Below are 13,786 nucleotides of genomic sequence, written 5' to 3'. Positions count from 1 at the left end.
TTTTTCTCCTTTCCCCTACCCCTTGTCCCAGTTCTCTTGCCCTGTGCTGCCACCCTGCTGCGCCCCCTAGCGCCTCCGCTGGGGCTGGGCCGGAGTTGAGGAGTGTGTGTTCTGTTTCTCCCCTGTGCCGCCCTCCCCCCTCCCACCGACCAGGAGAGGGCGGAGCTGGCCGCGGGACGGAGGCACCTGGAGGCCCACCAGGCGCTCTACGCCGAGCTCCAGACGCAGCTCGATAACTGCCCCGAGTCAGTGCGGGAACAGTTACAGGAGCAGCTGAGAAGGGTCAGTGTCACCAGCCCCCCTCCCCTGGCCCCCGCAGGCCACCCGCCCAGAAAGAAGAGGAGAGTGGTGGGACGGGACCACCTGGCAGACACTAGGGTCGGTGCTGTGTCTTAGTGGGGACTGGAAAGGATTGGGGGCAGGGTCAGTCTACTCCTTGCTGCTGCTCCTGCATCAGGGCAAAGCCGCCAAGCAGAGGAGAGGCGCTGGGTGGGGTGGGAGCAGGTCCCTTCCCCAATCCCCTCCAGCCCTAGCCCCCAGAAGCCAAACCTCTGTGGCCTGGCCTTCCAGGCCTGAAGTGCCTTGCGGGCGTCACCAACCCTGTTTGTCACTGTCATTCAAGGAGGCAGAGGCCCTGGAGACAGAGACAAAGCTCTTCGAGGACTTGGAGTTCCAGCAGCTGGAGCGGGAAAGCCGCGTGGAGGAGGAGCGGGAGCTGGCTGGCCAGGGGCTGCTGCGGAGCAAGGCTGAGCTACTTGGCAGCATTGCCAAGAGGAAGGTGTGCTTCAGGGTGGCGGGGGCTGCAGCCAGTGACCTGAGTGTGGCTCTCACACAAGTTAACTTCACCTCTCAGCCTCAGTTTCCTCACCTGAAAAATGAGAATGATAGCAGGTTGGTGTGAGGATGAAAGTTGACAGCATAGGATATGATGAATGGAAACATTCAGTGAGCAAGGGCTGTTGTCATTGAGCCCTCACTCTCCGTCTTACAGTGGAAAGTGGATTCAGCTCTCATTCTAAAGCTAGTCACTGGCTGGGCAGGGAGGGGAAAGATAGAAGAGAAGGGGGTTAGAATGGAGGCCTACCCTTGCCTTTGTAGAGCACTCTGTCTGCTGGAAGTGCTGGGACACACAAAAAGGCCTGTGATCTTGATATGAGGGCCAGCAGGGCCTTAGAAAGGGTTTCAGCCCTGGCTCAGCTTGGGCTTGGTTAAGGCTGCTCAGTTGTTCAACTGTAAAACAAGGGAATTGAGTGTCCTGGCTAGCTCTGGATGTAGTGATGTCTGCTCTTGATCTCAGCCAGAGCAGGCACAGAAGGTAACAGGGCAGTGGGGTAGGTGTGTGTGTGTGAGGGCGGGAGTGAAGTCATGGAGGCTCCCTGGAGGAGGCCAGTGTTGAGCTGTAGGGAGGGAGGATGGGGAAATGGCCCCAGTAGCATCCTTAAGGCTGAGGCTTGCATGTGTGTATACATTGCATGTATGCGTGTGCAGCTTGCTGGGTGGAGGGAGTGTGTGGGAGGTAAGGGAGTGAGATTGGGGAGGGGGGTCAGAAAGTGGTGTGTTCGGGGCTTGAGGTCTAGTCGGACTTTGGTGTTAATTGAGGAGCCCCTGGGTCTTCCCTGGAATCCACATCCCTTGCTTCTCTCCCTGAGCTACTCTGCTGTACAATTGTGTCCACTTTCTAGATGTGCGACTGATGAAGGACAAAAGAAAGAAAACATTCCCAAACACATGGGTTTGTGCCAGGCATCTACCCAGCCAGGAGACTTCCATATGTTTTTCATGTTATCCTTAGGATGGTCCACAAGGCAGGCAGTTTTATCCCCATTTCATAGACAAAGAAACTAGGGCTCAGAGAAGCTACATATTTGCCTCCCAGCTTATAAGTTCAGAGTCAGAATTGGAACCCAGGCCTGCTGGCCCTTCCACTATACTGCATTGGGGCTGGGGGTTGGGTGGGGGTTGACACACCTCAGCCTCCTCCTCTTTCCTTCTGGAGGCCATGCAGCTGGGAGCCTTAGGTAGCCAATCCCATGCCTCCAAGGTCTTGGTGGGTATGAACTACAGGGACTTTGACAGGAACGGACTTCTGTTCCCTCCTCCACCCTGGCTCCTGGTAACGGACCTCAGGCACTGGGACCCAGGGGTCACATTCTTCCCCATGCTCTTCCTTTTGAGCCTGGCCCACCTTTATCCCCTAGCTCCCCACGTCCCATCCAGGCATTCTGCCTGGTGCTCCATGCTCGCTTGTCCTCTCAACTCTGGTTCAAAGTGGTTTAGCGTACTGGCCTTGGAGTCCGGCAGATCTGGTTTGAATCCTAGCTCCGCCAGTTACTAGCTGTGAGATCTTAGCTCCTAAACATGTCAGCATCCTCATCTGTAAAATGGGCATAAAGGCACCTGCTTCATAAAGCTGTGGTGAGGACTAAGATAACAAATGCAGAGCATTTAGCAGAGTTCCTGGTTCCTAACAGGTTCTTAGTAAATGGGATCTCTGGCAGTGAGGATTACCATCTGACCTGCTTCAGGCTTCACTTGGGCTGGCCCTAGATTTAGGACACGTCCCTTCTTCAGCCTCCCTGTCTTTGCTTCTAAGGGTGGTGGTTTAAGGCTACCTCTTTCAGGAATCCCTCTTGAGATTAACCCAGCTGATTCTTCACCTCCATTCTTTCCCCTCACTTTTTTCATTTCCTTTTAGCACATGCTTGTTGAGTATCGTCCCTGTGCCAGGCAGTGTGCTAAGCCCTTCTGGGAATACAGATACAGAAAAGACACTGGCCTTGCCCTTGGATCTTATATGCACAGGTTGGGGAGAGCAAGGTAGAGACAGATATGTTCACAATTAACAATGATTCAAGCCAGATTGTGAAGTGGGATAAATTGAGTTCAGAGGAAGGAGCAAAGAAATTGAGTGGAGAATCAAGGAAGGCTTTGGAGAGGAAGTAGCAATAGGTCTGGTCTTGGAGGATAAGCTCTGGGTGGAGAAGACAAGGACAGCTCTTCTGGGCTAAGGTAGCAGCAAAAAAAAGGCCTGAAAGTGTGCCCCTGCACAGCACACGGCCCAACTGAGAGCACGGAAGACAGAGGGTAAGAAGGGCCAGGCTGGTTACAGGAGCCCTTGAGTTGAGTAAGGAGTATGTGCTTTATCCTGTGGGTAATGAGGAGCCACTGACTCTTTTTGAGGAGAGAACTAATAGGATTTTACTTGTGGATTTAAAAAAAAAAACTATTTAAGGAGTATATATATATTTTTAAAAGATTAGAAAATTCAAGTAAGCAGACTAACCAACAGACAAAACACCTCACTGCAGTTTTAGAAAGAGAGGTTGTGGCAATATGAAGAGTGCATCAGAAAGTGCAGAGACTGGATGCTGGGGAAAAGTCCAGGCCAGGAAAGCAGAGGAGGGGAGTAGAGGAGGGGAAGGGAACAGGTAGAGCACTGTTGGGTATCCCCAGGCCTTTGGGGAAGTAGAGGAGGGAGACACCAGTAGAAATTGGGGTCTGGCTGGTAGTGCAGGGGTCACTGGTGGAGGGAGAGGCGAATGGAAAAGGTGACCATGGAGCCTGAGTTTTCCTGGGGGGAGGCCAAGCAAAAGGCTGGTGGATTCTCTTCACTCAAGCCCAAGGCATCCCTGGGCAGGAGAGCAGCCAGTGCAGGCATGGCCTCCCCTTGGCCACAGCCTGTCTCTGTAGGGCCTGACCAACTTTACCTTGTCCTTCAGGAGCGCCTGGCAATCCTGGACAGTCAGGCTGGGCAGATCCGGGCCCAGGCTGTGCAAGACTCAGAGCGCCTGGCCCGGGACAAGAATGCCACCCTGCAGCTGCTACAAAAGGTAGCCCCTATCAGGCTGGGCTGGGGGTGGGGTGGGTTTGGGGTTGGGGAAGGGAATGGCAAAGTGGGAGGTGGGTACAGAAAGGCTGGGGAGATTGACCATCCATGGAAGGTCCCCCTTCATGTGGTCTCCTCGCTCACCCTCCTCTCTGACTCTTGTTGCTCTGGGCTTGCAGGAGAAGGAGAAATTGGCTACACTGGAAAGACGATACCACTCTCTCACAGGGGGAAGGCCTTTCCCAAAGACCACCTCGACTCTCAAAGAGGTAACATGCTCGGGTCAGCCCCAGCTTCCGGCTTCAGGGATGTCCTGGGAGGCTCTGGCCATGTGGAAAGATGTGGGGATCTTCCTGAGCTGTAGAGATTTGAGTAGAAGTGGCCCTGAGGTCTGGGATTTGACCCTCTGTGGTTCCCAGCTGCTGCTCTTCACCTGCCTTTCTGGCTCCTAGGAGCCCACCGATCCTACTGTTTTGGGTGGTTGAATGGATTTGGGGAGCTTGGGGAAGGGGTGGGGTGGTATATAGCTTGGAGGTTTATCACAGACCTGGGCTGAGCAGACTTACCTTGAGGGGAGCATAAGGATCTAGGGGTGCTGATCCTAGGGTTCCCTGGGCTTCTGTCTGGAGCCAGGCTTGGGGCTTAGAAGTGGGCACTGTGGTCCCTTCAGCATACTTTCCCAATCTTTGCATGCCTGGGTGGGTGAGAACCTGTCTCCTTTCTCCCTGCCTCAATAAATAAGTCATACAGGCCTGGGGCAGGGTGGCTGGCCTGAGCGGAGGGCTGTGGCCCCTCACGGTGTACCCTCTCTGTAGGCTGAAACATTCATCTCTGAGTCCTCAGAAGTGGGGCTGGGGACTGAGGCTCTGGGCCTATTCCCAGGGTCCTCTAAGGCTGGGGCCTCCTCCGTCCCCTTAACCCCACCTGCTTCCACTCAGCTCTGCCCCAAAGCACAAGAGGTAATCACAGCTAACTGCGTGTTTTGCTGGGTCCACTGCCTGCCTGCCTGCCTGAGCTACCACCCATAGCTTCTCCACAGTGCCCGGTTGAGGGGCTTGGCAACAGTCCTTTGGCTGGCCAGGGCTTGGGAAAGTTCCTGTGCTGATCTGGCCAGCAAATATATGAGTGCCTGGGAAGCCCATGCAAATTCAGTGTGTCGATTTGCATATTAATTTGCTTGTGTTCTGCATGGCATTTATTGATTCTCAAAACATATTGGACCCTCCTGGGTCATTTTCCTTTACGATGGTCCCTAGAGTACAGTTGGCCTCTGGAGTTGGGCCCAGAGGGGCTCCCCCTGCATCAGGTAGAAGATACTGTACTTCGATTCAGCATGTGTTTGGTGTGCCTTTCCTAGATGAGGTCAAGGTTCTAAGGATGTGTGATGAATATGACGGTCCTTGTCTTCCCAACCCACAATCTAATGGGGGTTTGTGTGGCATCGTTCCAAGTCCCTGCCTGGGCACTGGGCCCTTTTTCTGCCATGCCTTCTAGCTGCTCCCTGCTAAGGTCTCTTGCTCACAGGGTGATGCAAGGGGACCTTCAGGAATAAGATGACTGGTGTTTGATGCTACGTTTGTGCAGCCCATGCCCCAGGGTTCCCAGAAGCTGGAGCCTGACCCTCAGTGGGCTCTTGGGAGGCCTTTGCTAGGCTTTTTGCCTGTGCCCAGTCTAGGGCAAACCCAGTAATGGCCTGGTCAGGACTGCTGGGGCAGGAACTGGTGCCACGGCTGCCCCAGAAGTAGAGGTCAGGAGGAGCCTTCTGATGGTCAGTACTGCTCTTCCTTTTCTGGTTCCCCCATAGCTGTCTGCACCCACAGTGGGCTGCTGAGCTCCCCACCCTGCTCTGGGTTTGCATTGATGTGGAGTGACAGCCCTGTGGCTGGCATGGAGTGTGGGGTGTCAGGCACCTGGTTGAGCCCCATTAACCTCTTCTCTGCCCCTTCCCCCGGGCATCCTAGGAGTATGTGAGCCTGGCAGAGGTTCTCCAGCTGTGCGCCCGCTTGGACCCCTCTGCTTCTGCCACTTCCCCTGGTGTGCTCGCCCAGCCCCTGCCTGACAGTGAGGTACCAGCCACTGAGTGTGCTCACCTCCTACGGATGCCCTAGCTTCCCCTCAGGCTGGCGTGAGGGGAGTAGTGGTGAGGGAGAAGGGCCACTGGCATTGGGAGTAGTTCCCTTTGCTCTTTCCAAGGGCCTCCAAGCTCTCAACAGGCCCTGATGACTCAGGGAGGGGCAGGTCCTCTTTCCTATGAGGAGGGCAGCATGTCCAGGGGACTCTGGTGCTCCCAGCCTCTGTAAGCTGCTTCTGCTCTGTTCTCCCCACCCACTCCCTTCCCTTGCCCATGGTCAGGGCTGTCTTTCAGGTATCAGACCATTAACTTCTTGTATTCCCTCCTGCTCCTGGCCTTCCCCCAAGTACGTGACGCTTGAGCAGCTAAAGGCGATGTGGGGCTCCTTGTCCATGTCCCCTTCCCCTGTGCCAGGCCTGCCTCTCTGGGCCTCTGCCTCCCGGGACCTGGGTCCCACCACCTGCCTTCCTCCCGTGCTGCCCTCCTCCTCCTCTGCTTCCATCACGCCTTTCCCCAAGGTTGGTGGTCCATGTGTTCCTGCTACCCCGACCCACTAGTCACGTGGCTCTGTCTGTGTGTGTCTGCCCTGCTCACTGGCTTCTCAGCTGGAGGCCAGGCTGGGGTGGGGGGAGGCCCAGTGCCTGTGGGCCTGGCTGGCTGGCTGCCGTCGTTGCTGGCATAGCACGTGTTGTGGTCTGGGAGCCGTGCCCTGTTTTTCTTTACCCTTAGAACACACTCATGGCAACTGTTTTCTCTGTTTTTCTCTTCCTTCTCTTTATGCTCTCCTCCTTCCCTTCCTTCCTCCCCTTCTTCCCTCACCTACCTGTCCATTTCCCCTTCCTTCTTCTTCCCTTTTCCTTTCCCCTCACTTCCTTTCCTTTGCTCTCTCCATCCTCCCTCCTGTCCTTCCCTCACCCGCCATGTCCCCTCCAGATGGAGAAGCTGCTACTCCCTGCTGTAGACTTAGAGCAATGGTATCAGGAGCTGATGGCCGGGCTGGGGACCGGCCCTGCTGCCGCCTCCCCTCACTCTTCCCCCCCACCTCTGCCTGCCAAAGCTTCCCGTCAGCTGCAGGTAACCTCCACCGGCACTCCCAGCCCCCTGGCCTTGCTTCTCTCTGCTTTGAATGCCTTCTGCCTCTCCATCAGCTACATGCTTTAGGCTGAGAGTCGGCCCCATCAGGGCAGCCAGACCCTGAGGAGAGCAGTGAGCGTCTCCCCATAGGCAGCCATCTGGCACTTTTGGCAGCTGGAGCCACCTTTTGCATCCAGTGGAAGGGAATTCTGGAGCAGTGGTCAGGTTGGGATCCATTTGCTGCCCCATGCTGTGCCAGGCCAGGTGGGCTTCCTGTCCTTGGCAGCCCCCAACCTCAGAACTTCTCACCCACTCTGAGGATCTGACATACTCTTGAGCATGGCCCAACTGGGACTAGCACGTCCTGTGGACTCCCAGCCTTTTGCTCTCCTGGTCTCCTCAGAAGTGACACACTTGGAGGCAGGACAGAGTGGGAAAAAGACCCTGAAGTGAGAGCCCTAGGGACATGCCCACACCCCCTCAGAGCTGCCACACAGGGTGTAGGTCTGCCTGACCATGGGAGGCTATGGGTATTCAGATAGACTCCCCCCAGATTCCACTCCCCTGACCTGCTGTAGGGCCTCAGACCCCTCCATTCAAGATTCATTTGCCCTGTGAGTGAAGACATTACATCTCTTAAGACTGTGGCCTCAGCTAAGGTCCCACGTTCGCTGTGGGAGGAATTTGGTTCACATAAGGTGTGTAGTACCTCTGGTTTGACCCTGGCTAGTTAGAGACATACACATGTTTTGATTCATCTAATCATCACTGCAGGAGCTCTGGTAGCATAGTGCCTAAGGCACTTGACTGCTAACCAGGAGGCTGGCGGTTCAAACCCACCAGCCACTCCTCGGAAGGAAGGTTGGGCAATCCTACTTCTGTAGTGATAACTGCCTCAGAAACCCAAGGAGGGGTCGCTAGGAGTCGGGGCCGACTCGATGGCAAATAACAACAACAATCATCACCGCTAATCAAACCCTGGGACCCAGAGGAGATACGTAGTTTCCCCAAGGCCACACATCTGGAAAGTGGCAGAGCTTATGCTAAAAGTCAGGTGTTTGACCATTAAGACCGTATTCACCAAACATTAGTGCTGTGAGAGAGCTGAGCAGTTATTCAGTCTAGCCCTACTCCTTCCTTTTGCAGATAAGGAAGCCAAGGCCCAGAGAGGGGAGGTTTGTGGTCCCAGGTCACGTAACTGTCGGCAGAGCTGGGGCCAGGAGGAATCCAAGCCTCCAGTTGGTCCCCTTCATTACTCTGCCTGACCGACAGTAACTCCTTGGCATGGGTTGGTTTATAAAGTCCTTTCTAAGACCCAGTGTTGGGCCAGGGATTGGCCTGGAGGAAGAACATGGAAAAGAGGGTGGCTGCTGCCAATAGCATTGGCCCATTGGGCTGGCACAGGAGATTCAACATGGTTGTCAGCTAGAGACAGACAGCTGCAGAGGCCTGCTGCCAGCATGGCACCTTGGATCACAGCCGGCCTAGGTGACGTGGGGGTGGTGGCCAGTGGGGGAGCTGGAGTTCACTGGGCAGTATCTCTTCCTTCCAGGTTTATCGCTCCAAGATGGATGGTGAGGCCACCAGCCCATTGCCCCGGACCCGAAGTGGCCCCCTTCCCTCCTCCTCTGGGTCTTCCTCTTCCTCCTCCCAGCTCAGCGTGGCTACCCTGGGTCGTAGCCCCTCCCCAAAGGTCTGAGGACAGTAGGTGGGCTGCATAATTGGTGGTGGGGGATGGAGAGTGCCTGGTGCACTATTACTTGGGGAAAGGCCAAGGCCACCCATGGAAACCTTGGGGGAGGGGCCCCTCCGAGCCTCAGGTCCCAACTTGCCACCTCCCTCTGCAGAATGCTCTACTTACCCAGAATGGCACAGGCAGCCTTCCTCGCAACCTGGCAGCCACACTGCAGGACATTGAGACCAAGCGCCAGTTAGCCCTACAGCAGAAGGGTGAGTGGCTGCAAAGCAAGCCCACCTGCTCTCCTTGGGGACCCTGGATGTTTGCCACACACACTTCCCATGCCTCATCCATGCCCACACTGTTCACAGGATGTTCTTTCCTGAATTGAGATCTAGGGAATAGCAGAAAAGATTTTAATTCAATACCTAAAGAATAATTTCCTGGAAATTTATCAGAAGACTTCAGGGCAGAGGACTGAAGAGGTCAAGGTTATGGCATCTTGTTTCTTAGAAAGCCCAGCAAAATAAGAACAATGCCTGTTGACCTGAGTAGGGTTAGACGTTGGCCCTGTCTAGAGGCAGAGGGATAGAGTTGATGACCTCCTGAAATGGTTCCCTAAGATACTGGCTCTGGAGACCCAGGAGTTTCTGTTACTTGTGGTCCATCTCTCCCTCCCCCGACCATGTGGATATTTTGGTTGTTTTAAAAGTCCATGTCTGTGCCTCTCTCTCCTCTGATCCCCTCTGTGTGTCTCTACCCTATCCTCTGCCCGGGGCACCCCCCCCACCAGTCGAATTGCTTCCTGCCGAGCCCCTCCCAACTGACGATCCAGCAGGTAGAATGTTAGTCATTGAGGGCATTGCTTTGTCCAGGCAGCCCTGCCCAGGCTTCAGCATGGTGTCACCTACCCAGATCCCCACTGCCTGTAGGCAAGCTGGGCTGAGTTGGGTTGGGGTGTTGGCTGGCCTCACTCCCTTGAGCTGAGCTTTCTTCTGCCCTCTGCTCTGCTCCACCTTGTCTCCCCTTCCTTCTTTCTTGTAGTTGTTCTTGCTTTTGCATGCAGCTGGGCTCTGCATTTGACACCCCTGGGTGCTCAGGGAGCTTCTGCCATCTCTTCCTTCTCCCTCCCCTAGCAGGCAGGGTGTGTGCATGTATCCTGGCCACCTGTTCAGGCCTCAGTTATGAGCAGGAGCTGCCTGGCTGTCATGCTGCCAGGCCACCACAAGGGCAGCTTGGTGCCCTGTGTGGGTGCAGGGTGCAGCAGGAGCATTGAAGCCAGACTATGGGGCTGGGGCCAGTTGTGCAGGCAACTGAAGCATTGGCAGGCAGCCAGACCTGGAGCTGGGGGGGCTTCAGGGAAGCTGCTGGGCATAGGGGCCTGTGTTAACCTCTCCAGCCCGCCTCCTACCAGTGTCTGTGATGCTTTCAGTGTCCTCCTAGGTGGGTGGCATGCCCACTGTGACTCCCTCCTGTTCTTCCTGCAGGGCAGCAGGTGATTGAGGAGCAACGGCGGCGGCTGGCTGAGCTGAAGCAGAAGGCAGCAGCCGAGGCACAGTGCCAGTGGGATGCCCTGCACGGGGCTGGCCCCTTCCCATCGGGTCCCTCAGGCTTCCCTCCACTCATGCACCACTCCATCCTGCACCACCTGCCAGCTGGGCGGGAACGTGGGGATGAGGGGGAGCATGCATACGATACGTTGAGTCTGGAGAGCTCAGACAGCATGGAGACCAGCATCTCCACGGGAGGCAACTCAGCCTGTTCCCCTGACAACATATCCAGGTACCTCAGCTCCCTCCCTGCTTGAGGGACCAGCTCTGTCCTCCCTAACACCACTGTAACCTACATGGACCCACCACCCCTACCAGGCACCTTCTCAACTCCCTGTCCCTCCTGCAGTGCAAGTGGTCTGGACGTGGGGAAGATCGAGGAGATGGAGAAGATGCTGAAAGAGGCTCATGCAGAAAAGACCCGACTCATGGAGTCAAGGGTGAGCAGAACTGAGCCAGAGAGGCAGGAGGCAGTGGGAGCCCCAGAAGTGCCCTTGGCCTGCCAGGAGTCTGTGTTCCGTCCCACATATCATCACACACATTATCCTCCCAACATTCCCTGAGGCAGAAACATTTGTTAAAATTTGTAGTCTTTAAGTGGTGATGTGGAGGCATGGTGAAATTGCAGGTGTCACAACTCTTAGGAAAGGAGGATGTAGCACATTAACTGTTGCCAGGCATGACTTCCTTTATGAGAACCTCTTTATACATCCATTTTTATGGACTTGTTGACAACCATGGAAATTTTGATTCCTTATACCTTCCTGGCAAGGTCCCTGGGTGGTGTAAACGTTTTGTGCACACCACTAACCTAAAGGTTGGCCGTTTGAATCCACCCAGAAGAAGGGCCTGGGAATCTCCTTGTGAAAGGTCATAGCCAAGAAAACCGTGTAGAGCACAGGTCTACTCTGTAGCACATGAGGATGCTGTGAGCTGGAATTGACTCGACAGCAACAGGTTTTTGGTTTTACCTGCATGGCAAGTCATTGCTTATGGGGCTGGTTAGGGAAATTGGGAACTGGGGGTGTGTGGCGTAGGAAAGGAAGAGAAAGCAGATAGCCAAGCCAGAGCATAAGTGTTGGCTGAGAAGTCTTGGGGTGTGCAAGGGCCTGAGGAAGTCACATCTCCTTCACATGGGAATGGAGCTGGAATGAAGGGAAGCGGGACAGTGCCTGGAGAGGAGGTTGAATAGAGGTTGTTCAGAAGCTATGCCATCTCTACCCTCCAAGGCCCTCTGTACTTCTTCTTTTAATTTTTTATTGTGATTTGGGTGAAAGTTTACAGAGCAGATTCTTTTTCCATACAACAGTTCATATATATTTTATTTCATGGCACTGACTGCAATCCCCATAATGTAACAGCTTTCTTCTTACTTCCTCCCTGTGGTTACATTTTCCCTGTGTCCTTTGCTATGCATTCCTGCTTTCTGAGCTGCTTCCCTATACAAACGTTGCCCTTCTAATCTCCTGTGGTTGATTGTTCTAAGAAGTGTACCTACCTAGTGTAAATATTCACCTTATACACATGTCTGTTGTTTGGCTAGGAGCTCTGGTAACATAGTGCCTAAGGCACTTAACTGCTAACCAGAAGGCTGGCGGTTCAAACCTACCAGCCACTCCTCGGAAGGAAGGTTGGGCAATCTACTTCCATAGTGGTACTGTGTCAGAAACCCAAGGAAGGGTTGCTATGAGTCGGGTCTGACTCGACGGCACGTAACAACAATAACAACATTGTTTGGCTGGAAGTCCCGGGAGTGAATTCAGTTCCAGGTCTGTAGGGTGACTAGGGGCCATAGTCTCAGGGGTTTCACCAGTGTCTATCAGACCAGTAAGCCTGGTCTTTTTTATGATTTTGAGTTTTGCTCCACATTGTTCTCCCACTCTATCCAGGATCTCCTACACTAATCCCTTTCTGAGTGGTTGACAGTGGTAGCCAGGCACCAACTAGTTCTGGTCTCAAGGTCATGTAGGCTGAGTTTTATGTCATCTGCTAGTCCCTTGGACTAATTGTTTCCACATGTCTTTGGTTTTCTTCATTCTTCTTTGCTCAGGACAAGGAGACACCAATTGTTGCATTAGCCCTCTGTACCTCTTGAGACTAGATTGAGGACCAGGGGGTAGGAGTTGGCTACCAGAAGGATTAAAAAATAAAAGGTATTGGCCATTTGAGTGGAGGACCAGGCATAAAAGAATACCTCTTAGTTTTCTTTGCATCAAAGTACAGCACATTTACAGGCATCTCTTAGTAAAAGAGAGAGATAGAATATTCTGCTAAGTTTTGAGTTGGAAAAGAAGGCAAATGAAAGTTAATGGAATTTGTTGTTGTTGTTGTTAGGTGGCATTGAGTTGGCTCTGACTCATAGTGGCCCTATATACAACAGAACAAAACACTGCCCGGTCCTGTGCCGACCTCACAATCCTTGCTATACCTGAGCCCATTGTTGCAGCCACTGTGTCAGTCCATCTCATTGAGGGCCTTCCCCTTCTTCACTGACCCTCCACTTTACCAAGCATGACGTCCTTCTCCAGGGAATGGTCCCTTTTGACATGACCAAAGTAGGTGAGACAAAGTCTCGCCATTCTTGCTTCCAAGGAGCATTCTGGCTGCACTTCTTCCAGGACAGATTTGTTCATTTTTTTGGCAGTCCATGGTACGTACTTTCAGTATTCTTCACCAGCACCACAACTCAAAAGCATCAGCTCTTCTTTGGTCTTCCTTGTTCATTGTCCAGGTCTCATATGCATATGAGGTGATTGAAAGTACCATGGCTTGGATTGGGCACACCTTAGTCTTCAAGGAGACATCTTTGTTCTTCAGTACTTTAAAGAGGTCTTTTTCTTTTTTTTTCCATTTACTGTTCAAATTTTCTATGACTTTGCTGACTTTCTCTTTTCTTCAAATTTAATAGTGATTTGGGTGAAAGTTTCTGTAGCACATTCTTTTTCCATACAGTAGTTCACATACACTTTGTCTTTAAAGAAGTTTTTTTGCAGCAGATTTGCCCAGTGCAGTATATTAATCTAATGTCTTGACTGCTGCTTCCATTGGTGTTGACTGTGGACCCAAGTAATATGAAATCTTTAACAACTTCGATCTTTTCTCCATTTATTGTGATGCTGCTTATTGGTCCAGTTGTGAGGATTTTGTTTTCTTTATGTTGACATATAATTCATACTGCAGACTGAAGTCTTTAATCTTCATCAGTAAGTGCTTCAAGTCCTCTTCACTTTCAGCAAGCAAAGTTGTGTTGTTTGCGTATTGCAGGTTGTTGATGAGCCTTCTTCCATCCTGATGCCACATTCTTCTTCATTTGGTCCAGCTTCTTGGATTATTTGTTCAACATACAGATTGAATAAGTATGGTGAAAGGATACAGCCGTGACACACTCCTTTCCTGATTTTAAGCCATGCAGTATCCCCTTTTGCTGTTCAAACAACAGCCTCCTGGTCTTTGTACAGGCTCCTCATGAGTACAATCAAGTGTTCTGGAGTTCTCATTCTTCTCAATGTTACCCATAGTACTATGATCCACACAATCTAATGCTTTTGCATAGCCAATAAAACACAAGTAAACATCTTTCTGATATT

The 13,786-nt window shown here is 52.8% G+C and overlaps 1 protein-coding gene across 1 annotated transcript in view; it reads left to right on the top strand.

Moving 5' to 3' along the window:
* Positions 1–13,786, top strand: part of PHLDB1 (pleckstrin homology like domain family B member 1) — a 48,291-nt gene that overhangs the window by 20,648 nt on the left and 13,857 nt on the right. The window contains exons 9-16 of the mRNA XM_007936458.2: positions 623–778; positions 3,720–3,830; positions 4,006–4,095; positions 6,831–6,971; positions 8,524–8,664; positions 8,819–8,921; positions 10,137–10,431; positions 10,549–10,639. Of these exons, the coding sequence (XP_007934649.1) occupies positions 623–778; positions 3,720–3,830; positions 4,006–4,095; positions 6,831–6,971; positions 8,524–8,664; positions 8,819–8,921; positions 10,137–10,431; positions 10,549–10,639 (1,128 nt within the window). The remainder of the gene's footprint in view (positions 1–622; positions 779–3,719; positions 3,831–4,005; positions 4,096–6,830; positions 6,972–8,523; positions 8,665–8,818; positions 8,922–10,136; positions 10,432–10,548; positions 10,640–13,786) is intronic.

Source organism: Orycteropus afer, unplaced genomic scaffold (assembly GCF_000298275.1).
Source record: "Orycteropus afer afer isolate SDZICR_OR568_19922 unplaced genomic scaffold, OryAfe1.0 scaffold00036, whole genome shotgun sequence".
NCBI classification, from domain to species: domain Eukaryota; kingdom Metazoa; phylum Chordata; class Mammalia; order Tubulidentata; family Orycteropodidae; genus Orycteropus; species Orycteropus afer.
This window is presented reverse-complemented; position numbering and strand designations above follow the sequence as displayed.